Raw genomic sequence first — 25416 nt, forward strand, 5'->3', positions numbered from 1 at the left:
ACTGCAAAACAATGCCTTTTAGATAATTTAATGATGTAAACACAAAAATCAATTGCAATAACATAAAGAGATCTCATAGATGTAATTTTGGAAATTTAAGAAATTAAGTATACAAGACTGTAAATAAATAAAATAAAACAAGATGTTGTTGTTGTTGTTGTTGTAGCGATTAGGTTAATCCCCGAAGGCTTTTGGGAGTGTTATCGATGTGATGGTCCCTTGTCGGATACAGATCCGATACGCTCCGGTAACACAGCACCATTATGGTGCTGGCCCGACCATCTCGGGAACGATTTATATGGCCACATTGAACCTTCAGGCCATCCCTCCCTCCCCACCCCCAAGTTCCATGAGGAGCTTGGGGTCGCCAGAGCCTCGTCTGTTAGTGAAACGGGATTCGCCGCTCGAAGGTGAGGTTGACAATTGGGTTGGAGAAGCTATATATTGCGCTACACAACCCCTTGAATAAAACAAGATCATAGGACGCTGTGCACAACCTCACAACAATCCATCTATCTAAACCGGATTGCTTTACGTATTACTGTAAAATCATATTAGTTTATTCGTATAAACATTGTTTCATTTGATAGTACTTAATAGCTAAAATATAGTACCGTTTATTTAAAATTATGGGACATTCAGTTGCAATATTCATTCAGCAGCATTGAAGAACTTTTGGTTTTCTCAACAACAGCGAAATTTGTGCAAATCAGAGAATTTTTTTACTTTTTTTTTAATTTTGCATGTATCTAAGTATGCAATTAAATACAATAGACTATGCTTAACAGAATTATATTTTTTATAATTATAATTAATTATTTTTGGTTTAGTACTAAAAACGAATATATAGTACATTACAAATTGTAAATAAAAAAAATTAATATACATACACACATATATTCTTACATATTAATTTATTGTTTCATGCTAAACACTTGCACACAAACGCTATAGCTAATCTATGCTTGCATCGTATGTAGGTTTATGTGAGAGATATAAAACTAATATGGTACTCAATGCGCTCACCAAGAATATCACATCAAACCAACGATGATAGAAATTGAAATGCAAACTTCCAAGAACTTCGGTAATGATAACACGATATTCGGCAGGCAAATTCATGCGCATCAATAGCACCGATGAGCAAAAGTACATGCCCATTATTTGCGCCATAATTAGTACTATGATATTTGAAGATTTGCTCGATGATATACGATAAAAAAACTATGTTGAAGTGGAACAAATTAATAGATTTTTAAAATGGCAAGGAAAGTTAAAGGCAATTATGTACCTTTGTCAACGTTAACAGCAAACCACGTATGGATGTCACCACAATACAGCCGACTAACAAAAAAGATATATGCTGATTCCAAAAGGCAAGATCTATATCAAAACCACACCAATGGACAGCGATTTCAAGACCACGTGTTACAGGATCTTTGCGTCCTACACGGTCAAATATTATATTTACGGTACACTAGAAATAGAAAGAATAAAATATTGAAGTACTTTTAAAAAATGACCTGCATGAGGTCAGAGTATTGGCTTACAATAAATATTTTCCATAAGCAATAAATGCTAAAAAAGTGGCCTAAAACATTAAAATATTTCCCTTGCAGCGTTTGCGACCATTTTTGGCGTTCTTGCATATTTTTCATAGAATTTATTTCGAGAAAAAGCTGACGCATTAACTCTTCCAAACCGAATATTTCTAAGCGCAACTGTCCAATATCTGAAAATTTATATTGTTATTTTAAACTTTCACAATATATTATTACAATTTAAAACCTTGTCCACTGCTGTCCAACCGATTAACTGCCGAACTAAGTATATTCCATAAACCTTTGCGTATATGATTATCCTTCTTTCGACGATGTACCTCTAAGGCAATGCGCTTCTTCTTCGCTACAATCATATCTGATGTAAGTGTAAGACGTCGTTCCAAATTGATGATGTCACTTTGTGAAACCGGCCTGCATGTAGGAAAACATAATTTATTTCATATAAGGCACTGCTTTGAGGTGGTGCGAAAGATTTCTCTAGCAATATAGTAAAGATATTAAAATTGTGAAGAGCATGCCATGAATCGGCCTTTTAAGACATATTTCTTCCCGTTTCTTAAGGTACTAGCCCGACCATCTCGGGAACGATTTGGTATGACCACATGAGACCTTTTAGGCCACACCGCCCTCCATCCACCTAGAGGAACTTGGGGTTGTTGTTGTTGTTGTAGCGATTAGTTGCTCCCCGAAGGCTTTGGGGAGTGTTATCGATGTGATGGTCGCCAGAGCCTCGTCTGTTAGTGAAACAGGATTCGCTGCGGCTATGTGAGGTTGACAATTGGGTTTAGAGAAGCTATAGATTGCGCTGGCAACCTGAAGGGTTGCGCTACACAGCCCCTTAAATCTGGTATTTTAGTCGCCTCTTACGACAGGCATACCTACCGCGGGTATATTCTTATTCTAACCCGCTGGGGTCGCCAGAGCCTTTGCTGTAAAAGAAACAGGATTCGCCACGGGTAGATGAGGTTGGAGAAGCTATATATTGCGCTGACAACACCTTGAAAGGGTTGCGCTACAAAATCCTTGAATCAATTTGGTAATTTAGTCGCCTCTTACGACAGGCATACCTGCCGCGGGTATATTGCAATACCCCTAACCTACTGGGGTCTAGTACCTTAATGGTGCTAGTTATCGGAACGTACCGGATCTATATCAGACAAAAGACCATTTTGTTGTGTTAACAGTGATTCGCCCCATTCAATGGGCACGACCACTCATAAAAGAGCTCTAACTGGAGTCCAAGGAAACTGGCAGCTTCAATAGGGGCTGACCATACGGAGATTGGTCGCTTCCCAAGGCAGTCGGTTCTATGTACCGGAGCGACTCGGGATTTTTCCCGACCAAGGACTGTCATTTCAGTGTGACCCCATTTAATTTGTTGCGTCCCTCCCACAAATTGTCTTCCTCCCAGCAGCTCCTTGCAGCAGGACTGCTCCATATTCTCTTACTCCGGGAAGGCATCGAATCCAATCCGGGTCCGTCTCCTGATCCCAGTCCTGAGAAATGGTTTTGCTGCATCTGCCGGAAAAGAATCTTTTTGGGACGGTCATACTCTGTTCAGTGTGTCTCGTGTAAGGGATGGTTGCATAGGACAGGTTGTTCTGGGCTTGATCCCAAAACCCAACGTCCACGTAACTTTTATAAATCGTTTGTGGCTCCTTGCTGTTCACGCCCAAGGGCGTCCCGTAGTCTACGCCTAAGCGCCCCCCCCCTCCCCTACCTTCCAGCAGCCCCGCTAGTCCCTACCTCCTTTTGCACCGTTTGCCAGCACAGAATATATATTGTAACGATTTTTGCTTGCAAATCCTCTTATTTGCAATCCTCTGCTAAGTTCGAATCACTAAACTGTTGAATAAATAACTCCAATTTGTAATAATGCAAAATGGCGTTTATTAAAGTATTTCACAATACACTCAAACTGTGCAACGAATAGCTTGCTTAATAACCACACTGATTGATAGCTCAATGAAACTCTACTATTCAAAATAATACTGCTATTGCTCGCTAGATATCGTCTTAATCGCAACTGCTTGACAACTTAAATCAAACTGAATTCCTTCTTACTCGCTTGCCCCGCTTTTATAGTTTACGCTGCATACTTCTAGGCTCTTCGATTTCCAGAACTTACTAGTTGTTTCGGCTACAAAATCGCCAGCCACAACTACGTGCACAAATTATTGCTCTCTCTTGTGACAACTCAGATAAGATATATGCATGTGTTTGTGCATTGCCGCTCCGCTGCTCGTATACGTACATATGTGTAGACGCAATTATTTATTCGTTTATGTAGATATATAAAGATTGAATTATTGATGTGAATGTTTGTAGTTTACAGTCTCTCGCGCGCACATAGGCATATAAGTAAATGCATCTGTGTGTGACATCTCTCTGTGCTGCCTTATATATGTGTATACTTGATTTGATTATTAACGTAAATACTGCTTGGCATGGCCTTAGCATCGCCTTAGTGATGGGATAATTTAGTGATGCTAATATCCGTGACACTGCCCTCCACCTAAGTCTGATCGTCCCGATCAGACAAATCTCTCGATCTAAACGTTGCTAGCCTTTCCAAATGGACCACCTTCATTTTGGTTCGTGGTTTACCGATGGTTTGTATGCGGTACACTACATCGTTGATCCGTTTTACAACTTTGTATGGGCCTTCCCAATTACACTGCAATTTCGGGGACAAACCTTTTTTTCGTTGTGGGTTGTATAACAGCACCAAATCTCCTTCCTCAAAACCTTCTGAATTAATTGCTTTATCATATCTGGCTTTCATCTTGTCACTCATAATCTTTGTTCGTTGCCTTATCAGATCATGTATTTCTCTTAGCTCTTCTTCCAAATCACTAGTGGATTTCCTGACATTTCTCTCCGCATTGGCATCTATCCCAAACTTCAAATCAGCTGGCAGTCTAAGGTCATTGCCAAAAATTACTTTTGCAGGGGTTTGGCCCGTTGTCTCATGCACTGCTGATCGGTAAGCCATCAAGAATAATGGTATGCGGGTATCCCATTCTTTATGGTACTTGTCCACTACTTTCCTTAAGTGCTCCTCCAATATTCTATTGAATCGTTCTACCATACCATCGGATTGAGGATGCAATGCAGTTGTCCGTGTTTTTCGAATGCCCAATGACTTACACATTTCCTGGAACACAGCTGATTCGAAATTTCTGCCTTGGTCAGAATGTATCTCCATTGGTACACCATACCTTGCAACCCAATTGTTTATAAACACTTCTGCTACCGTTTCCGCTTCTTGATTTGGGATTGGGTATACCTCTGGCCATTTGCTGAAATAATCCATAACTACCAGTACATATTTGTTTCCGCCGTTGCTAGTAGGAAATGGACCGGCGACATCCATAGCGATCCTTTCAAATGGCGCACCTGAGTTATATTGCTTCATCTGGCCATGACTTCGTGTTCTGGGCCCTTTCGCTCTGCTGCAAACCTCGCAGTTCGCAATCCACTCAGTGACCGACTGACGGCAACCAACCCAATAGAATCTCTGTTTAATCTTCTCGAGCGTCTTCGTGATTCCAAGATGACCTCCGCTTGGACCATTATGCAGCTCGCTGAGCACATCAGGAATCCTCTTTCTGGGAACAACTATCAGTTTATTCTTGTATTTACCATCCTCACTCTCCCATACTCGATGAAGGCAACCGGATATCAATTCTAAACTGTTCCACTGCGCCCAATATGACTTCGCAATGGGACTCTCTGCTGACATCTCTTCTCTGTTTGGTCTTTCATTTCGTTCCAGCCCTTGCATAACACGTGACAGATCTGCATCTTCTAGCTGGCACTTTCTTAGCTGTTCCTTGTCCCATTCATCTGTACATGTTATAGTCATTAGCCGGACATCTATAATGTCTTCTTTAGCCACAGCTTTTGAACAGTGCTTGCATTCCAAACTACATGGTCTTCGTGACATTGCATCGGCATTTCCATGGGTACTACCTTTTCGATGCTCAATGGAAAAGTCATAGCTTTGTAGTCGCTCGATCCACCGTGCCAATTGTCCTTCCGGATTACGGAACTGCAGTAGCCATTTTAAAGCCGCGTGATCTGTCCTGACACGGAATCGCTGGCCGTAGAGGTATTTGTGAAAATGTTTAACGCACTCTACCAATGCCAACAGCTCTCTCCGCGTAACGCAGTAGTTCCTCTCTGGTTTTCCAATCGAACGGCTGTAATATGCAACTACCTTCTCCTGTCCATCGACCAGTTGTGATAAAACGCCTCCTATAGCATATCCACTCGCATCTGTATCTAGAATAAATGTTGCTCCTGGAATCGGATATTCTAACATTGGGGCAGTGCACAAACGCCCCTTCAATGTTTGGAAAGCCACTTCTTGCTCCTTCTTCCATTCAAAAGCTTTATTTTTTCTTGTAAGCTCATGGAGGCTATGGGCTACGCTGGAAAAATTTTGTAAAAATCGGCGGTAATATGTGCACAGCCCAAGGAAACTTCTTAATTCATGTAGGTTCTGTGGTCTTGGCCAATCCTTTACAGCCTCTATCTTTTCGTTCGCAGTGCAGATGCCCTCTGTCGTTACCTTGTGACCCAAATAATTTACTTCCTTTTTAAACAGCGCACACTTTTTGGGACTTAACTTCAGACCAGCGCCAGCTATTCTTTGGAAAACTTCCTCCAAGTTCTTAAGATGTTCATCGAAATTCTTGCCCAATACGATGATGTCGTCCAGGTACACCAAGCATGTTTTCCAATGTAGTCCTTTCAATACCTGATCCATGAGTCTCTCGAAAGTAGCTGGTGCATTACATAGTCCAAAGGGCATTACTGTAAATTGCCAAAGACCATCTCCGACGCTGAAGGCTGTTTTCTCTTTGTCTTCCTCCTTTACCTCCACTTGCCAGTAGCCGCTTTTCAAGTCAAGTGTGGAAAACCATTTCGTACCAGAGAGCGAGTCCAGAGTGTCGTCAATTCTTGGCAATGGGTAGCTATCCTTTTTCGTAACGTCATTCAACTTCCGGTAGCCCACGCAAAACCTCATTTTTCCATCCTTCTTTTTTACAAGTACTACCGGTGAGCTCCAGGGACTAGCTGATGGTTCGATGACGCCGCTGTCGCTCATTTCTTGTATAATTTGACTCACAACTTCCCGCTTCGCCAGTGGAACACTACGTGGAGCTTGACGGATCGGCCCCGCATCTCCAGTGTCAATTTGATATTTCACAACGTTGGTGCGGCCTGGTTTAGAACCATCCTGGTCAAATATGTTCGCGTACTTTAGGAGCTGTTGTCTTGCCTTACTCTGATATGCTTCCTCTAGCCCCTGCGTCCATGCCGTGATGTCATTTGAAAGATTAGTATTACTAGCTGAAACGTGTTCCTGGAGCTGTTCACAGTTAATAACTACTTCAGCCTCTTGGCATCTTCCCAAAATAGCTCCTTTAGTCAGTTTGAGTGGTGAATTGAACTCATTGAGTACTCTTACCGGAACACGTCCATCTTGTTTTGTCATAGCCAGGGTTTTTCCTACAAGTATGTTCAGTGCTGATTTGTTTGCTGCTTCGACAACCCACAATTTGTTTGTCCCACAATCTCCATCAACCTTTGCCCAGATGACTGCTTCGGATTTTGGTGGTATTCGCTGACTCTCTTCCACCAGCACTCGTTTACTGCTGTAGCCTCTCTCGTAGCCGAAATTAAGTGGTACATCCATGTTCTTATATCGCATCGTCTTGCTTTGCATGTCGATCTTAATGCCCTGGTCGATTAAGAAGTCCACTCCAATTATGATTTCATCAACAATCTCTGCCACTATAAAATTGTGTACTACCGTGACGTTCCCAATTGCGACTTCACATGATACTTCTCCTAGAACCGTGCTGTCTTCTCCAGTGGCTGTACGCAATCTTGCTCCATGCAATGGTGTTATCTTCTTGTTGACTAAATCCGCTCGAATTATGGAATGAGATGCACCCGTATCTACAGTCAGTAAACGTTCCTTTCCATCCACATGTCCTCCGACAGTAAGATTGTTTGACCTTCCAATTTGTGAGATAGAGATTATGGGGCATTCAATTGAGGGAGCCAGCTGTCGCCCCTTGCGGCTGACTCGCTTTAGTTTAACGATTGAGTGGACTTGGAGATTTGCTCATCTCCTTCAGCTCTGCGTTTACGGCCACCCACATTGTTGGAGCTATTGGGACCGGTGCTGCAATGTCGTGCAATATGACCTGGGTTGCCGCACTTGAAACATTTAATAACACCGGCATTTTTCTGTTGTGATCCCTTCAGTGCTTCCAAAATTGTGTCTACCCATTCTGGCCTTTCTACTTCTACACGATGAGCCTTATATGCTGGTTTACTTAATAGGGAGGCAGTTTCCTGAGTCAATGCATGTGATACCGTTTCAGCAAATGTCAGTTTTGGGTTCGCGTATGTAGCTCGCTTCGTTTCCACGTCTCGTATGCCATTTATAAAACTCTGGATTTTTACCCTCTCGGTGTATTCCACGGGTGCGTCCGCATTTGCGAGATGAGCCAACCTTTCAACATCTGAAGCAAACTCCTGCAATGTCTCATTTGCTTTTTGGTAGCGGTTTTGCAACTCAATTTGGAATATCTGTTTTCTATGCTCGCTTCCATAACGTCGTTCTACAGCAGCCATCAATGCTTCATAATTGTTCCGCTCTCCTTCGGGAATCGTCTGTAGGATTTCCGCTGCTGGCCCCTTCAATGCCACGAACAATGCAGCAACTTTATCTTCCGCATTCCAGTTGTTCACTGCTGCGGTCTTCTCAAACTGAAGCTTGAAGACCTGGAAAGGAACAGAACCATCAAAAGATGGAGTTTTTACCTTTGTATTACTCGCTGAAGCAGCCGGCCGATTAAGTTGCAATTCCTGTATACGACCTCTCAACGCATCCACCTCTGCCTCGAATTTTTCTTCAAACTGCATTATTTTTTCGTCCATGCGCGCTTCGAGTTTTAATGATATACGCGCCTCTTGTGCTTCTAGTTGTACTGTTATGCGTGTCTCTTGTTCTTTCAGTTGGGTTGCCATATATGTCTTTTGTTCTTCCAGCTGTGATGACATATTTGTGGATATTTGTGATGACATTTCTGTTATACGTGCCTCTTGTGCTTCCATCTTGGATGTTAAAAGTGTCTCCTGCGATTCTAGTTGTGAAGAAATTTGTGTCGACATTTCTGAAATACGTGTTTCTTGTGCTTCAATTTTCGATGTTACTGTCGACGTTTGTGCAGATATTGCAGCCAATATCACGTTCAAGTCTGTGCTGGTAACCGTTTGCGATGTTTCGTTTTTCTCTTCAATTTTTGTTGTCTCCTCGCCATCAAGATGAAAGACATGCTCTTCCACATCAATTCCTTCTGCTTCCATTGCCTCTCGTAGCCGTGCCTGAAGTTCAAGTTTAACGCCGCTTGTATTCAATCCACGGCTCTCCAACTCCTTCTTTAGTTGCTGGATCTTCAATTCACTGAACTTTGCCATGTCCTTGTTGTCCTCTGGAATTTATTCAACAATCCCACTTCTGACACCAATTGTAACGATTTTTGCTTGCAAATCCTCTTATTTGCAATCCTCTGCTAAGTTCGAATCACTAAACTGTTGAATAAATAACTCCAATTTGTAATAATGCAAAATGGCGTTTATTAAAGTATTTCACAATACACTCAAACTGTGCAACGAATAGCTTGCTTAATAACCACACTGATTGATAGCTCAATGAAACTCTACTATTCAAAATAATACTGCTATTGCTCGCTAGATATCGTCTTAATCGCAACTGCTTGACAACTCAAATCAAACTGAATTCCTTCTTACTCGCTTGCCCCGCTTTTATAGTTTACACTTCTAGGCTCTTCGATTTCCAGAACTTACTAGTTGTTTCGGCTACAAAATCGCCAGCCACAACTACGTGCACAAATTATTGCTCTCTCTTGTGACAACTCAGATAAGATATATGCATGTGTTTGTGCATTGCCGCTCCGCTGCTCGTATACGTACATATGTGTAGACGCAATTATTTATTCGTTTATGTAGATACATAAAGATTGAATTATTGATGTGAATGTTTGTAGTTTACAGTCTCTCGCGCGCACATAGGCATATAAGTAAATGCATCTGTGTGTGACATCTCTCTGGGCTGCCTTATATATGTGTATACTTGATTTGATTATTAACGTAAATACTGCTTGGCATGGCCTTAGCATCGCCTTAGTGATGGGATAATTTAGTGATGCTAATATCCGTGACAATATGTTTGCGACTTCCGCCCAATGCAGCTCCTGCCTTGGGTGGTGCCACTTTCCTAGATGTTCTGGTCTCCGCGACGGCAACCCCCCGACGGGTTTCATCGCGCCATGTTGCCAGGTCGCAAACCCAAATCATCCGGGTACCCCAATGCTTGCCCAAGGACGCCCAGTCCCAGGGCCACAACAGCAATTGCGTCCTGGCCTTCCACAACCCAGGCGTAGTCACCCGTCACTTACCCCCAGAGTGGCGGCGTCTCCGCTTATGCACTTCAGAATTCTGCAGTTAAACTGTAATGGACTAACTGGGAAGATTACGGAGATAGTCGATTTCATGAAGCGGCACAACATCCGTATTGCTGCGATTCAAGAGACTAAACTCACAGCAAGATCTGCATTGCAGACCTGCTCTGGGTATAATATCCACAGGAAAGACCGCGAGAGCGGAAATGGAGGCGGCCTCGCGTTTATCATACACCACTCTGTGAAATATTATATATTTGATCCTGGCATCGACCGCAGGGACAATGTCTTAGAACGTCAAGACCTATCTGTCCGGTCAGGCGATGCAAACCTAGAAATCATCAACATCTACATCCCTCCTGCCACCTGTTGCCTCAGTGGATACCGCCCTAATATCAGAGCCTTACTCACTGGCAACAATCGCATTATCTTAGGCGATTTCAATGCCCATCACGATCTATGGCACTCAAACTTGCGGGCGGATAGTAGGGGTGAGATGTTGGTGGATCAAATAGAAGAACTGACGTTCTGCACCATAAACGGAGACGCCCCCACACGTATGGTAGGAAGCTGACACAGTTCGCCAGATATCTCAATCGTGAGCGCAGAACTCGTAAACTGCGTCAACTGGCAGCCGATGGTAACATTGGCATCCGACCACCTGCCCATACTTATTTCGCTCGAGCCTACCGCCGACTTCATCGTCACCGAAAAACGCATTTTCATAAACTTCAAAAAAGGAAAGTGGGAAGAATATAAATCTTTTACAGACAACCGCTTTGCTGCCCTCCCTATCCCGACTGATGCCCGCCAAGGGGAGCGTGCCTTCCGTAAGGTCATTGAATCCGCCTCGGCACGTTTCATTCCCGCCGGGAGAATTCCCGAAATCCGGCCCACTTCCCGGCGGAGGCCGTGAGAACGTGACCTTATAAGACAGCTTGATCCAGGCGATTCCCAAATAAAGGATATAAACCAACGCATCAGATTGCTTGTGGACGAACACAAGCGGGCGAAATGGGAGGAGCACTTAAGAGGTTGTAACCTCTCTACCGGTGTGGGTAAACTTTGGTCCACCGTAAAGTCCCTACCGAATCCGACTAAGCACAAAGACAAAGTTTCCATCGCCTTTGGCGACAAAGTGCATCCTACGGTCGACAAAGATAGGCGGAGAGCCAATAGACACGCACATAAACACAAATTCAGCGCGTCACCGCTAAAGAGGTTGAGGACGCCATTGGTCGCGCTAAACCATCCAAAGCAGTAGGCCCAGACGGCATAGCCATGCCTATGCTTAAAAGCCTAGGGAAAGAGGGTTTCAAATATTTAGCGCATGTCTTCAACCTGTCTCTTTCCACCTTTGTCATACCCGAGAAATGGAAAATGGCCAAGGTGGTCCCGCTACTAAAGCCTGGGAAACCAGCTAACATAGGAGAGTCATATCGTCCGATATCTCTCCTATCGCCAGTAGCAAAGACGCTTGAAGCCTTTTTGCTCCCTTATTTCCAAGCAAATTTGCAGCTAGCCTCTCATCAGCATAAAAATAAAAATAAAAAAAAAAAACGAAGTGGTAACGACACACACTGAATTAGTTTACTATCATTTTGGCAACTCTGTTTTGCTTGTTCTTTTTCGTTCTTTTTTATTCTTTAGTATTAACTCAACACATTTTATATTGAAATGTTCATATCCACTCATGTTAAATAAACTGAGTAAATATACATATACAAAAGTGGTGTCAGAAGTGGGATTAAAAAGATGAGCCTCACACCGGAAGATTTGAAGAGGGTGATGGATGCATTGGCAGGGGCAATTCGCGAGGCTGTAGAGGGGGCGTCCCACAGTGCTGGGGCAAATGCAAATCAGCGGGCAGCAACCAAACCGCCACCGTTTAGTATTGCAGAATAAAGTCAGAAGACAAATCCTCAGTGCAGGATTTTTTTACACGCGTAGATCGGGCCTTACAGCTGAGCAAAGTTCCAGAAGAGGAACAACACAAATTCGTACTCGTGCATATGGGGGCAGAGCTGAACGCCGCACTAAAAATACTTGTTAGCCCAAAGACGCCTGACTCGCTGAAATACAATGAAATAAAAACCGTGTTAATTCGCCATTTTGATGGCTCACGGAACAAGTATGCTGAAAGTATCAAATTTAGACAAAGTTAGCAAGAAAAAGGCGAATCGATTGCCGAGTACGCACTTCGTTTAAAAAAGGGCGCTGCATATTGTGAATATGGCGACTTTTTGGATAGGATGTTAACAGAGCAGTTACTGTATGGCGTGGAGTCACGCTATATTTGCAATGAGGTTATAAGTAAAAAACCAAACAATTTTACTGAGGCATACGAAATTACGCACACAATCGAACTAACACAAAGTGCAACAACAGATCTGAAGTGTACAGAGTGGGAACAACCATGTGAACCAACGTTTAAACTGGGATACGAACCAGTCAAAACAAAAAGGAATGCAAATGCTGAAAAGTTGACCAAGAAGCCAAAAGAAAAATCCGCAAATTGTTACGGATGTGGGGGCCAACACAGCAGAAAAGACTGCAAATTCAGTAGCTCCAAATGTTTTTCGTGTGGAAAATTGGGCCACATTGCAAAAGTGTGCAAGGCAAAACTAGATCAGATTTCAGAGGATGAGCTCGAACCAGTTCAGCAGCTGAACAGCATTAATGTATGTAAAGCAGTAGACAGAAAAATGCTTCACGTAAATATCGATGGAAAGCAAATACAGATGGAGCTTGATACGGGTGCCCCATGCGCCATTATTAATTATAAAACTCTTCGCACTAGAAAACCGAATTTTAGATTATTAAAAACAGATAGACGATTTACAAGCTACACGGGGCATAGAGTGAACTGCATGGGTAGGGTTGTAGTAACCGCATCAATGGGGAGGACTAAGCGGCGCCTGAATCTGTATGTTGTCCAAGAAGATTTCGATACACTTTGCGGCAGAGAATGGATCTCACAATTCGCACGTGAAATTAACTTTTCGGAGATATTTTCGTCAGCCAGGCAAATTAACTCTATAAGTTCAACCGCGCCAAAACTTTCAGAAAACCAACGAGAACGGCTGCAACATCTCCTTGCAAGTTACGAAGAAGTCTTTGACACGACAGCGGGTAAGTTGAGAGGGCCGCCTGCAAAAGTGAAGCTGAAGGCGGGAGCCACACCAGTGTTCGCACGAGCACGCGAAATACCAATGGCATTGAGAGAGGCGTATGCCAAGGAAATAGATCGCAAAATCCAGTCTGGCTTTTACGTGAGAGTAGAGCATTCGGAATGGGCTTCAGCAACACATGTAGTCGCGAAAAAAAATGGAGATATTCGCATCACTGGCAATTACAAACCAACGGTTAATCCAAAAATGATTATTGACGAACATCCGATTCCTAAAGCGGAAGACTTGTTCAATAAAATGAAAAAATCGGCGATATTTTGTCACTTGGATATAACCGACGCATATACACACCTTACGATCGACGATGATTTCGCACATGTTTTGACATTAAACACAGCTACACACGGACTAGTACGACCGACTCGTGCGGTATATGGGGCACAAAATATTCCAGCTATTTGGCAAAGAAAAATGGAGACGCTCCCGCAAGGAGTGCCAAACGTTTTAAATTTCTTTGATGACATCTTGGTGTTCGCGGAAAATTTTGAAGAGCTGCTGAGGGTTTTGGCGACAACGCTAAATCGCATCAAATGCAATGGTCTACGCTTCAATAACTCAAAGTGTGTTTTTGCTACTCCATCGGTGGAGTTTTTAGGCCATCGCATCGACGCACAGGGGGTGCATAAATCTGACAAACACATTGAAGCTGTACTGAATAGCCCCAAACCAAGGAATGTGGAGGAGCTACAGCTGTTTTTAGGAAAAGCTACTTACTATAGTGCATTTATCCCAGACCTGGCGACGAGAGCGCGATATGCTGAAAAGCGAAAAATTTCACCGGTCCAAAGAGGCAAATTCAGCCTTTGAGTATCTAAAACAGGCGCTGGTTTCTCCACAAGTCTTGATACCCTACAACCCGGCACTACCGGTTCTACTAGCGACGGACGCGAGTCAAACAGGGTTGGGAGCGGTGCTATCACATCGCTTAGAGAACGGAACTGAACGACACATTGCATACGCAAGTCGAACACTGAATACTGCATAACAGCGATACCCACAGATGGACAAAGAGGCACTGGCAATAGTATGGGCAGTTCAGAAATTTTTCAAATATTTATACGCGCGTCATTTCACGCTAATCACAGATCATAAACCGTTGTCACAAATTTTACAACCAGACAAGTCTCTACCAGTACTTTGCATTATCAGAATGGCTAATTACGCAGACTTTCTGAGTAGATTTGATTTCGAAGTGGTGTATAAAAATTCAAAGGCAAACGCTAACGCCGACTATCTTTCACGGGCCCACCCTCTACGACAGCAACCATTACAGGTGGGACAGGTGCGGCAGGCATATACGGATAATCCAGACGAATACGACGAGTTCGAAAACTTTGTGATTCGCCAAATCAACCAATTACCATTAAGATCCGACAAAATTGCAAACGAATCCAGAAAAGACGAGCGACTGGGTAAAATAATTAAACTGCTGGAAACAGGTCAATGCTTGAAGAGGACAGGATACAAGTCCCCAGAAGTGAGTTACAAGCTATCGTCAGGATGTTTGATGTTCGAGCATCGCGTCGTCATTCCACCAAAGTACACAGCCAAACTGCTTGACAATTTATACACATCACACCTAGGGATTGTCAAGATGAAAGGAATCGCCCGCTCATTCATATACTGACCGGGCATTGACAATGATATCGAGAACATGGCGAACAAATGCGAATCATGTGCAAAACAGGCAAACAAACCCAGGAAAAGTGGCGATCATCATTGGGAGTATTCCAAGGGACCGTGGGAACGCATTCATATTGACTATGCGGGGCCGTTCGAAGGAGCAATGCTACTGATAATCTCGGATGCGTATAGCAAGTGGTTAGAGGTGAAAATCACTAAATCAATTACGGCGGCCGCGACAATTACTTTGCTGGACGACGTATTTGCGGCTTATGGCGTTCCTCAAACGGTTGTATCTGATAATGGAACAAATTTCACGTCCGCGGAATTTAACAACTTCCTGACTACAGTCGGTGTTAAATATCACAAATACTCAGCACCGTATCACCCGGCAACTAATGGACAAGCAGAGCGAAGCGTACAGACGGTCAAGAACGCATTGAAAGCAATGGGTACCACGAATAGTTCTTTGCAGGAAAACATAAACGAATTCTTGAGACAGTACGAAAATGCACCACATTCGACAACAGGCACCTCGCCAGCACTATTGTTTATGGGGCGGCAGCTACGAACACGATTGGACTTGATTCGACCAGAGGAAATCTCGAAGAAAGTAGAGGAAAAACAATACATGCATCTCAAGAAAAAGGGAAGGGAGTTCAAGGTAAATCAAAACGTATACTTCCTGTCGGGTAACCCGCGAATTTCTAATTGGCTCAAAGGAACAATACACGCCCGTCTAGGGGATCTTCGCTATCAAATACAATTCAATGGGAAAATGATAAAAAGACATGTAGACCAAATACGGAAGTCACACGCGGGGCCCGATAAAGCAACACCGGAAGTGAATCATCATGAAACGAGAGTTGCAGCTAAAGAGAACGGCACAGCTGCATCGGGTATAGTAGAAAACCACGAAGAAGTCGAAGCACCCATAGAATCACCATAAAATATATCATTGGGCTCAGAAGAAGATTTGGAAGGGTTCTCTACTCCCAACACTACAATAATACAGGACGATACACCGCCATCGCATTCAACACCAGCACGGCAGGCGACACCGGAAAGAGATCCGGAACTAAGCGAGACGCCGGCAGCCCCTCGGCGGTCGACCAGACAAAGGAAACCGAGAGTTCCATTCTCACCTTAACTCCTGCAGAGGAAGGAAAAATGTTATGTATGAAACGAAGTGGTAACGCCACACACTGAATTAATTTACTATCATTTTGGCAACTCTGTTTTGCTTATTCTTTTTTATTCTTTAGTATTAACTCAACACATTTTATATTGAAATGTTCATATCCACTCATGTTAAATAAACTGAGTAAATATACATATACAAAAGTCTACCCTTCCCCCATGTCTTAAAAGGTGGACCGCAAATTATCTGGGTGGTCGGCAGGCATCGGTGCAATTTAGAAACGAAACATCAAAACCAAGGAGAATCAAACAAGGGGTGCCACAGGGTGGTGTCCTATCCTCACTTTTGTTTAATTTCTACATATTTAAGCTACCTTCACCACCGGAAGGAGTCACAATCGTTTCCTACGCCGATGACTGCACAATAATGGCCATAGGCCCAGGCCCAAAGATCGATGAGCTATGCAATAAAATAAACGGCTACCTTCCTGATCTCTCCAGTTTTTTCGCCTCGCGAAGCCTGGCATTATCACCGAATAAATGTTCCGCTACCTTATTTACAACATGGACGTCCCAAATTTCGACCATTTTGAACATCCACGTCGATTGCACTAAGCTACCGACTGTCCTACACCCCAAAATCTTGAGTGTGACGTTTGATCAGTATCTACATTTTGGTGAGCACGCAGCCGCAATTGTTCCGAGAATTCAGAGCCGTAACAAAATCCTCAAATCCCTCGCTGGCAGTACCTAGGGAAAAGATAAAGAAACGCTCATGACTACATACAAAGCAATTAGCCAGCCGATTACGTGCTACGCGTCACCCATATGGTCGCCAAGCCTAAAAATTACCCACTGGAAGAAGCTACACGCCTGCCAAAATACTGCTCTCAGAATTGCCACGGGCTGTCTTCTTATGCTGTCTTCTTATGTCCCCAGAGCACCATCTGCATAATGAGGCGAGAATACTCCCCATCAGGAAGAGAAATGAGATGCTGACCAAACAGTTCCTGTTGAATACCCAGAAACCTGAGCATCCCAACAGACATCTGATTGATGAACCAGCACCGCCTAGGGGCTTAAGGAGTCATCTCCGTAAGCATTTTGAGGAAATACGGCACCTGAGAACCCAGCCGTATGAAGCGAAAAAACACAAGCAGGTCCTTGGTGAACTCCATAAACAGGCGTCTGAACTTTATGCCGGGAATTGCCCGGTGAATCCAGTACTTAAAGAAAAGTATCCAAAACTCGCGGAAGAGGAACGCATACTCCCCAGGGAAACGCGTGTCATTCTTGCTCAACTTCGTTCTGGATACTGTAACGGGTTAAACTCTTACCTATCCAGAATCAACCACGACATAAAAAATGTATGCCCCGCTTGCAATGTGTCCCCACATGACACCAGCCATCTCTTTAATTGTAATGTGGAACCAACGCCTCTAACACCCCTTTCCTTATGGTCCACCCCTGTTGAAACGGCAATTTTCCTTGGACTCCCGTTAGAGGATATTGATGACAATTTGTGATCGGTCGCGGCTGTTAGGTGGGGCGAAGCATTGCTACAACAACAACATACGGAGATTGGTGTTAGAGGCGCTACCCAAAGCTTTCGAGTGTCCTTATCACTACAACAACAACATTTTCGCAAAAAGTATAGTTACGTGGCTAACGAATAAACCGGACGATTTGAAACTGTAATCATTTCCTTTTCATATGTGTAAGGAAGTCAATATTTAGTTCGAGTGTTATCTTAATAATAGATTTAAGGTAGATTTATCTGAAGATATTTAGATCTTGCTACCAATAAAAACAAAAAACTTTTATTCCTGGCATGGAATGCGAAAAAAAAATGCAATAAAAATAAAATCCGCAGTTGTAGCGCATTATGATGACTCCCCTTTGCCATATAGAAATCCGCTAGTGCCCGAAAGTAGTAGGAACTTGATAAAACTACTTTTTTTTTCTTAAGACTTGATTGCATTACTTACTTGATGAAATAAGTCATACTTTGATATGGACAATTGACCGCACCAAAACCAGACAGCACGGCCATAACCGTAACACCGATGACGCCAATACGCGATACTCCTTGTTCTATGGTGAAAATGCCATGTGAAACACTTAACAGCGGAAAGGGATCGCCGATTTTCCAAAGGCCATATAGGAACACAAGCCAGCACAGTACAGTCAGGATCCGAACCCATTTATCGGATACTAAAAGAAATTCAATTGAAACCTTATTTACTTTCCAATGCTGTATTTCCTCCTATCCACTTACCAAATGTTAAACTATGTATGACGGAATAGCAAATATAAAGCGGGATAACGGCAATTACCATTAAAAGTAAAAGCGTTAATCCCAAACGCCAATGGAAATAGCGCGAACTAGATTCTAAAATGCCTAAAATCTCGAATATTATCAACTCGAACATGGTGAGCGATAATGCAAAACATATTGAGAATATAAGCTGAACGGAAATGTGTCGTATTTCATAGTTTTTAAAAAGTTGTTTCATAAAAAATAGCCAGCCTCCAGTAAAGAAGAGTATCTACAAAAATAAAATATTTTAATGTCAAACAAATGGTTTTATTTGGGCGCGGATGCCGCAGCTGCCATTACTTACCTGTGACACGAACACGATAACGCAGTCTTCTAAAAATGCCATACCCCTACGGTATTTGTAAAGCGACACTACTTTTAATTAAATTCTTAACCTTTTATCTAGCTCAGTTCATCTTTTATTGTTCCAAATCTGTTGGGGTAGAGTTTTATTTTTATTAAAATGAAGCCGCAAATCGCCATTAAATCATACAAAAAAAAAAACAGACGTAAACAAATGACGAATGAGAAGTGACCAGATGTTTCAATATATAACAATTATTTTGTTACGCGGCAATTGACGAACTAAAGGCAAAAATATATTCAGCTTTTGCGTCGTGTTGGCGCTGGCCTCACGTTGGAATAATGCGGCAGTAAAGGGCCCATTACTGATACTTAACATAGACTTGACTTCGCTTGAGAACTGTCACTTACAGTTCTGTTAAATGAACATTGCATGTTACTGATTACTCAAAATTTAGCAGGCATGCTTAACCAACGAAACGATATCATTTCGTTACGATAATTAACGTCAATAAACGAAACAAAGTCATTTCGTTTCGTTTATTAACGTTAAGAACGTCAAATTAACGAAATGATTTTGTTTCGTTTTCTGCCATATCAAAACGAAATCAAATCGTTTATGTTGATTATTAATTTAAAACTATGCTGGCAAAGCTGATTGATGGCGGAGTCATTAAAGGTGAAAGCATTAGCCAAGCTGATTGCATCTTTTCTCATGAATTTTGACAGTACGAACATTTCTCAGAGTATTTTTGACATTACCACCAACGAATTACACAAACAAATTACATGGAGTTTGTGTGTGTATGTTCGCTCGCTGTTAGCACCTTACGGCTTCACCATGGCTATAGCATTGCCAGCACAATTCAAACATAAAGTATCACGTTTTTGTTAACGTTTTTAACATTAACGAAAGCTTTTCGTTTCGGTTAAAAACGAGATACAATTTATCTTGATAATTTCTTTATCGATAACATTTCGAAGTGTTTCAACGGAAAGGGTGGAAATTTTTTGATAAACGATTAGCTTAACGTTAAGGTGCATCCCTGAAATTTAGCCACACTTAACTTGACTTAGAAGTCTAATGAATTTTGATTTTCTATGTAAGTTCTAAGTGACGTTTACATTTTGAGATGCCATTTGTTTGTTTCCATTTCATTTTGACATTTTGTCATACAAATTGACATTTATTTAAAAATAAATTTCAACGCTGATTATGATGCCAGGTTGTATGCGCCAAGTGGAGTATAATCGTGGCTAAGTTGCCAAGTTTACGCCAAGTCAAGTCAAGTCTATGCTAAGTATCAGTAATGGGGACTTAAAGCTGGAGCCATTGGTGCTTTATCGGTAACCGTATCGGTAACCTTTGAACAGCTGATTCGACCAACCTTATGAGAATCAATGCAATCGATTATTGGTGCCGCTAAGGTCGTAACCGTATCGTAGCCAACCAAAGGGTTTTGGTTTACCGTCGTAACGATAAACAGCTGATTACGTTAGGGATACGGATACAGCGATATGACATACGGCACCAATGACTCCGGCTTAATGCGGCAGTTACTCACGAACGTACGTACCAAAAACGTGTCAGCTGACACGACCTATCTTATGAGTGTGCAATGTAAACGAAAACTCACCGACGTGCAATGCCCGTACGTACGTAGCCCGGAACGTAGAAATCAAAACAATTTTGATTTTTTCCGTAAGAACGTGTCAGCTGAACGCTCTCTCACTAGACAGAGTTGCCTAGTAAACTTTTGTGTGCTAATTTTTGACCGTTTGCAATTTTATGCAAAAACGCCTAATTAAAGTTTGAAAAATTGTGAAAATAATTCGAAATAATTATGTAAAAGTGCTGATTATAAATATTTAATCTATTTATACTTATTTAATATGTATTCCGGCCTTTTAGAATATCAAAAATTAAATTGGAAAAAGTTGATATTTCCATAAGCATGCATGCAAAATGGTCTATGGCAACAGTGCTTATCTGTAAACAATACACACACAAATATGTTATGTACATGTACACAGACTAGAGATATACGCCGCCGATAACCGCCGCCGCCGATTTTGGTCGTTTTTCGCACGCCGCCGCCGAATGTCAAAAATATCGGCGCGTCGGCGCGGCGTCAGGCACGTTACTATATTTTCTACTCGTTTAACACTGTTTAGGCCATTTATTGTTCATGTCGAAAATTGGTCGGATATGGTCGAAAGTGGTATCAACGGATGCGCATCACTGGCAGTTATAAGAAACTAATTGCGAAACTTAACTCTTTATAACTATTCAAAAGTTATTTAAAATAACAGGCGCTTTCGATGTCAGCTTAACACGGACTTTGCATCACCCAATTCAGCAAGTTATTAAAACAAAACACTAAAAGGAAAGTTATATAATAAATTTATATGCTCACTTCGCATTTTTGAAAAAATTAATAATGAAGAATTAATTCAAATAAAATGACCCAAGGCGAACATGTTTTTAAATTGTTCTCAAGAATAAGCGAAATCAGTGATGCAAAATCCTTTAGTAGGCTCTAGGGGCATAAACACTCCTTTGAAATTATTCTTACTTCATACTTAAGTTGAGGATATATGTACTTATGAGAAGGGTTTGAAAAATCACTAAGTCTTGCATTCAAACATCTGTTGTTTATTTGCGAAACTATACAATAGCGTCTTAAATGTTAATTTTGATTTTCACACTTCATCCTTCAACACCCAAGTCTCCTGGTTTGACATTTCCTAAAGTTGGCGGCCCTATCCAAAACTAGTCCCTTGGAGTGAATCGCATTTATTATAGCCTATCAACCAAGTTTAAATATCACCTACACGTTACGGATCCTTTTATAATGTGAATACGTAGGCACATATATCTACCAAGTGAGGCTTTGTCCTTCGCAAGAACACTCAAAGTGGTGAAGCAAAAGCTTTCCCAAGACAGTGGAACTAATGACCGTGTGTGATACTACCCTAACGTAGTGAAGAGTCGAACTTGTCTGAAAACTGAAGTTACGCGGTCATCCATAATGAGCTCCTATATCGTAAGGCCGAAAAACAGTATTTAACAACTTTCAACTTAAAATCCGTCGACTTTCATTCTAAATTTGATTTAACGAAGACTATTGAAGTCAATGTTGTGAACACAAACGTCTGCAATCTTTGGTCTACATTTTAAAATTTTTATCCAGGGCCCTTGTAATACGATTATACGATTTTCACCCATTCCGCAATGACATCCACTTAGATGAGGGCGGCATCCTTGGCCGAATAGTCACTCCCTAACGTTTCAAGGTCCTTCTGTGGTGTATCTCGGAGGCATAGCTCGACAAAAGCATCAGTTGGAAAGTCTTCGGAGCTACGCCTAGAGCTTCTAGGAAAGTGACGTCGACGAAGGTATGAGTTCGAAGTCGCAGTGCTATAGCTTCTGTGCTGGTGTGAGGACCCCAAAGCCGAGGACTTTGTATCCTCACAACATACACATATCTATATATTTTTGCAAATAACATACATTTGGAAATAACTTGGAATTTATACTTGAATTTTTATCACTTTGGAAATAACTTGGAATTTATACTTGAATTTTTATCACTTATATATTTTTTGCATGAAGCACCAGAAATATACATATGTATACCTTTATGAATTATGCCCTAAATACATATATTCTGTTGTACATTGAATTTATAATTATTAAATTGAAGAATAAATTACACTTGCGCACTTTTGCACGCAAGCCAAATATTTACATTTTTCGCAAACATAAACTTTGAATATAGGATCACACTAACATGCATTAAATATTTGGAAAGTAGATACGCACAAAACATAAAAATGCAGCGGTCGATCAACCCTTTGCACACTCAAAATCCAATGTACCCAGTTACAAATACAACATACATAATAACTTAAGTGAACGGAGATCAGCAGCAAGTCGTCAAAATAAGCGCCGCTACTAATTGAAATTTCGTTATACATATTTACGCACTAGCATACAACACACCAACGCACGCCATACAACAGAAGGCAGAAGCATTGGGCAAAGCAAAACACAACATTAGAATCAGGTGACCACAAGCAAATATACAAACACACAATATATAAACCAAAGCCTGGAAAGCACAGTATGAGCAAGTACAAAGGCATTGTATTCAATAAGGAGCATTATGGTGCATGGAAATTCATGGAAAGGAAATATTTACCGGATTAACAGTTGTTTTATATTGTTAATACCATTAGTTCAAAGTTGTTATTATAAAATAACCGTTTGCCTGCGTGCAAAAATTAGTATATAAGGGCGACGAGTTCGCATTGAAATTCAGAGATTAGGAGACAGGCATACGAGTCGGTAGGCTTTATCACTACCGACCAAGAGTACACCTGAAGGCTTTTTCACTTCATTTGTACTTAGAGTATACTCGTCTGGAGGCTTTATCACTCCATTCGACCGCAGAGGTTGGCCGAGGGCTTTATCACCTCCGTCACCTCTTATAGAGCAAGGAAATCAGCCTAGGAGTAGAAAAGTAGAATTTTATCAAATAAATAATTTTTATAACGTTTTGTATCGAACAAAACAGAGTTATTCTTTCAGAAGGACCGTTAGGAATTTCTACTTCCAGGAACCCTGGACGGACTGAGATCAACCCCGGCAAGTCAAGGAAAAGTCCGTCACATTTTGGCGCCCGAGCAGGGAAAATAGAGCAAATTTTACGATAAACTTTCAAAGAATCAGAAACGAAGAGGGAAACAAGGTTCACACACTTCTAAGTTAATACGACGAGGATATAAAGCATAACAATGGTAAAGGTATCGTGGGTATACTATCTCACTCGAGAGGATCTGGTAGCCTACAGCACGGAATTTGGGCTAGAGGATGGCGGAACGGTTGACGAACTAAGAAAACGATTGGCGACATTCATCCAAGAGGAGAAGGATAACGAGAACTTACGGGATCGATTCGAGTTGGCGATTCGGCATGCGCGGCTAACAAATCCACAAGCGTCAAAGACAAGCAACGAACTAAATTCACCAAGAAATGATAAACAGGCAAATGGTGCACCCAATCAATTGGAGGTCGGACAACCGCCGGTACATTTTATTCAGCAGCCTGGTATGTACGCAACGACAAATTATATTCAACACCCTGGCACATATGCAACGACCATGGACAGAGTAAGGAAGTGGGGATTAAAGTACGACGGAGGCAAAGATCCCCTAGGATTCATCGAAAGAGTGGAGGAGCTAGCAGATGGGTATGAAATCAACCGCAACACAATTCCAAAAGCGCTGCCGGAGTTATTGAAGGACAAAGCATTGGTATGGTACAGGAATAACAACCGGCATTGGCAGGAGTGGGACGCCTTCAAGAAGGACTTCCTGAAGTTCTTCCTAAGCTCCCGATACTTAGAGCAATTGGAAGATGAAATTCGTATGCGCGTACAACGGCAAGGTGAGCTATTTAAAGATTATGTCTTGGCACTACAAGGAATCATGCGTCACGCGGGCTACACCGAGGAGCAGAAATTAACCCGCATCTACAGAAACTCGCGCAGAGAGTACCAACTATATATAAAGCGAAGCGAGGTCAGAAATCTTGAGGAGCTGGTAAGTTTAGCTCAAGACTATGAAAATATTACTCCTGACAGGGAACCAATGCGACCAACCACAAGGCCATTCATACCACGGTGGCAAGAAGGTCAGCACCAGTGTCTCCAGGCAGAACAAAGACAGGAAGAGCGAGTAGAAATCCAACAACAGCAGAGGTCAGAGCCACAACAAGAATATGTAGATACAAGAACGGCCTGCAGACGATGCGGAAGAGGTGGTCACTTCTCATACGGGTGCCGAGGCATAAGAAGAGAATTTTGCTGGATTTGTGGTAAGATAGGCGTGCTCACTCGTGATTGTTGTAGGAAGCCACAGGGAAACGACCAGAGACCACGTTGGAACCGAGGGATGGGATCTTCGGAGAAATTAGATATGTTCAAATACACAAAGGGCCGCATATTGGTAACAGCGTATGTGAACGGAGAAGAAGCAGTAGCAGCGATTGACACAGGAGCGACGAGGAGCTTTATAAGTGATGCTATGGCGAGAAGATTAAAAACTGGCAAATTCAAGGAAGTAAAGACACGAGTAAGAATGGGCGATGGCAGAGCAATAATAATCAAAGAAGCGGTAGATGCAGAATTAATAATGGGTGGTAAAGTACAGAGGAACGAGATGCTAATCCTACCGGGACTGGGCGACGAGGTGGTAATTGGCACGGACTATCTGGCGAAGGTAAACTTGGAGATGAGATGTGGTGGTAAAGAAATAACGTTGAGAGTAGACGAAGGGAAGCAAGAGGTAGTGACATGTACAACTATGGTCGAAACGAATAGCGAAGATTTCAGGGAACACGACCCAATGGCGGCGATAGCAACTAGCAAGACAGAGGATTCGGTGAGTAAATTTCTGAGCCAAGAATTACAGGTGTTCGCAAACATGTCAGGAGTATCCAACGTGGCCACACACAAAATAGTTATGAGAGACGACCATCCAATTAGGCAAAGGTACTATCCGAAGAATCCGAAAATGCAAGAAATTATCAACAAGGAAGTCGACGAGCTGATCGAAAAAGGTTGCATCGAACCATCGAATAGCCCGCACAGCGCACCCATAGTTTTGGCAAAGAAGAAGAATGGAAAATGGAGACTCTGCGTAGATTACCGCCAACTAAACGCAAGATCAGTACCAGACGCATACCCCTTACCACGTATACAACA

General features: G+C 42.2%; 1 protein-coding gene across 1 annotated transcript; it reads right to left on the reverse strand.

The window, feature by feature from the left end:
• Positions 1–776: 776 nt before the first annotated feature.
• GPHR (golgi pH regulator) lies at positions 777–18944 on the reverse strand. Its single transcript, XM_067771984.1, has 7 exons — positions 18648–18944; positions 18302–18572; positions 18012–18237; positions 1789–1973; positions 1551–1732; positions 1292–1477; positions 777–1224 (listed from the first exon to the last, which is right to left on the reverse strand). Exons 1-7 carry the CDS (start codon positions 18687–18689, stop codon positions 955–957), a joined length of 1362 nt encoding a protein of 453 aa, XP_067628085.1. The 5' UTR covers positions 18690–18944; the 3' UTR covers positions 777–954.
• Positions 18945–25416: the final 6472 nt, after the last annotated feature.

The sequence above is a fragment of the Eurosta solidaginis genome, chromosome 3 (genome assembly GCF_040869045.1).
Source record: "Eurosta solidaginis isolate ZX-2024a chromosome 3, ASM4086904v1, whole genome shotgun sequence".
NCBI classification, from domain to species: domain Eukaryota; kingdom Metazoa; phylum Arthropoda; class Insecta; order Diptera; family Tephritidae; genus Eurosta; species Eurosta solidaginis.

Coding starts and splice junctions, on each gene's coding strand:
- GPHR (XM_067771984.1), bottom strand. CDS start 18,689: ATGGCATTTTTAGAAGACTGCGTTATCGTGTTCGTGTCACAG. Junction 18,238..18,301: donor CATACATAGTTTAACATTTG/GTAAGTGGATAG, acceptor AATTTCTTTTAG/TATCCGATAAATGGGTTCGG. Junction 1,478..1,550: donor GCTTATGGAAAATATTTATT/GTAAGCCAATAC, acceptor TTCTATTTCTAG/TGTACCGTAAATATAATATT.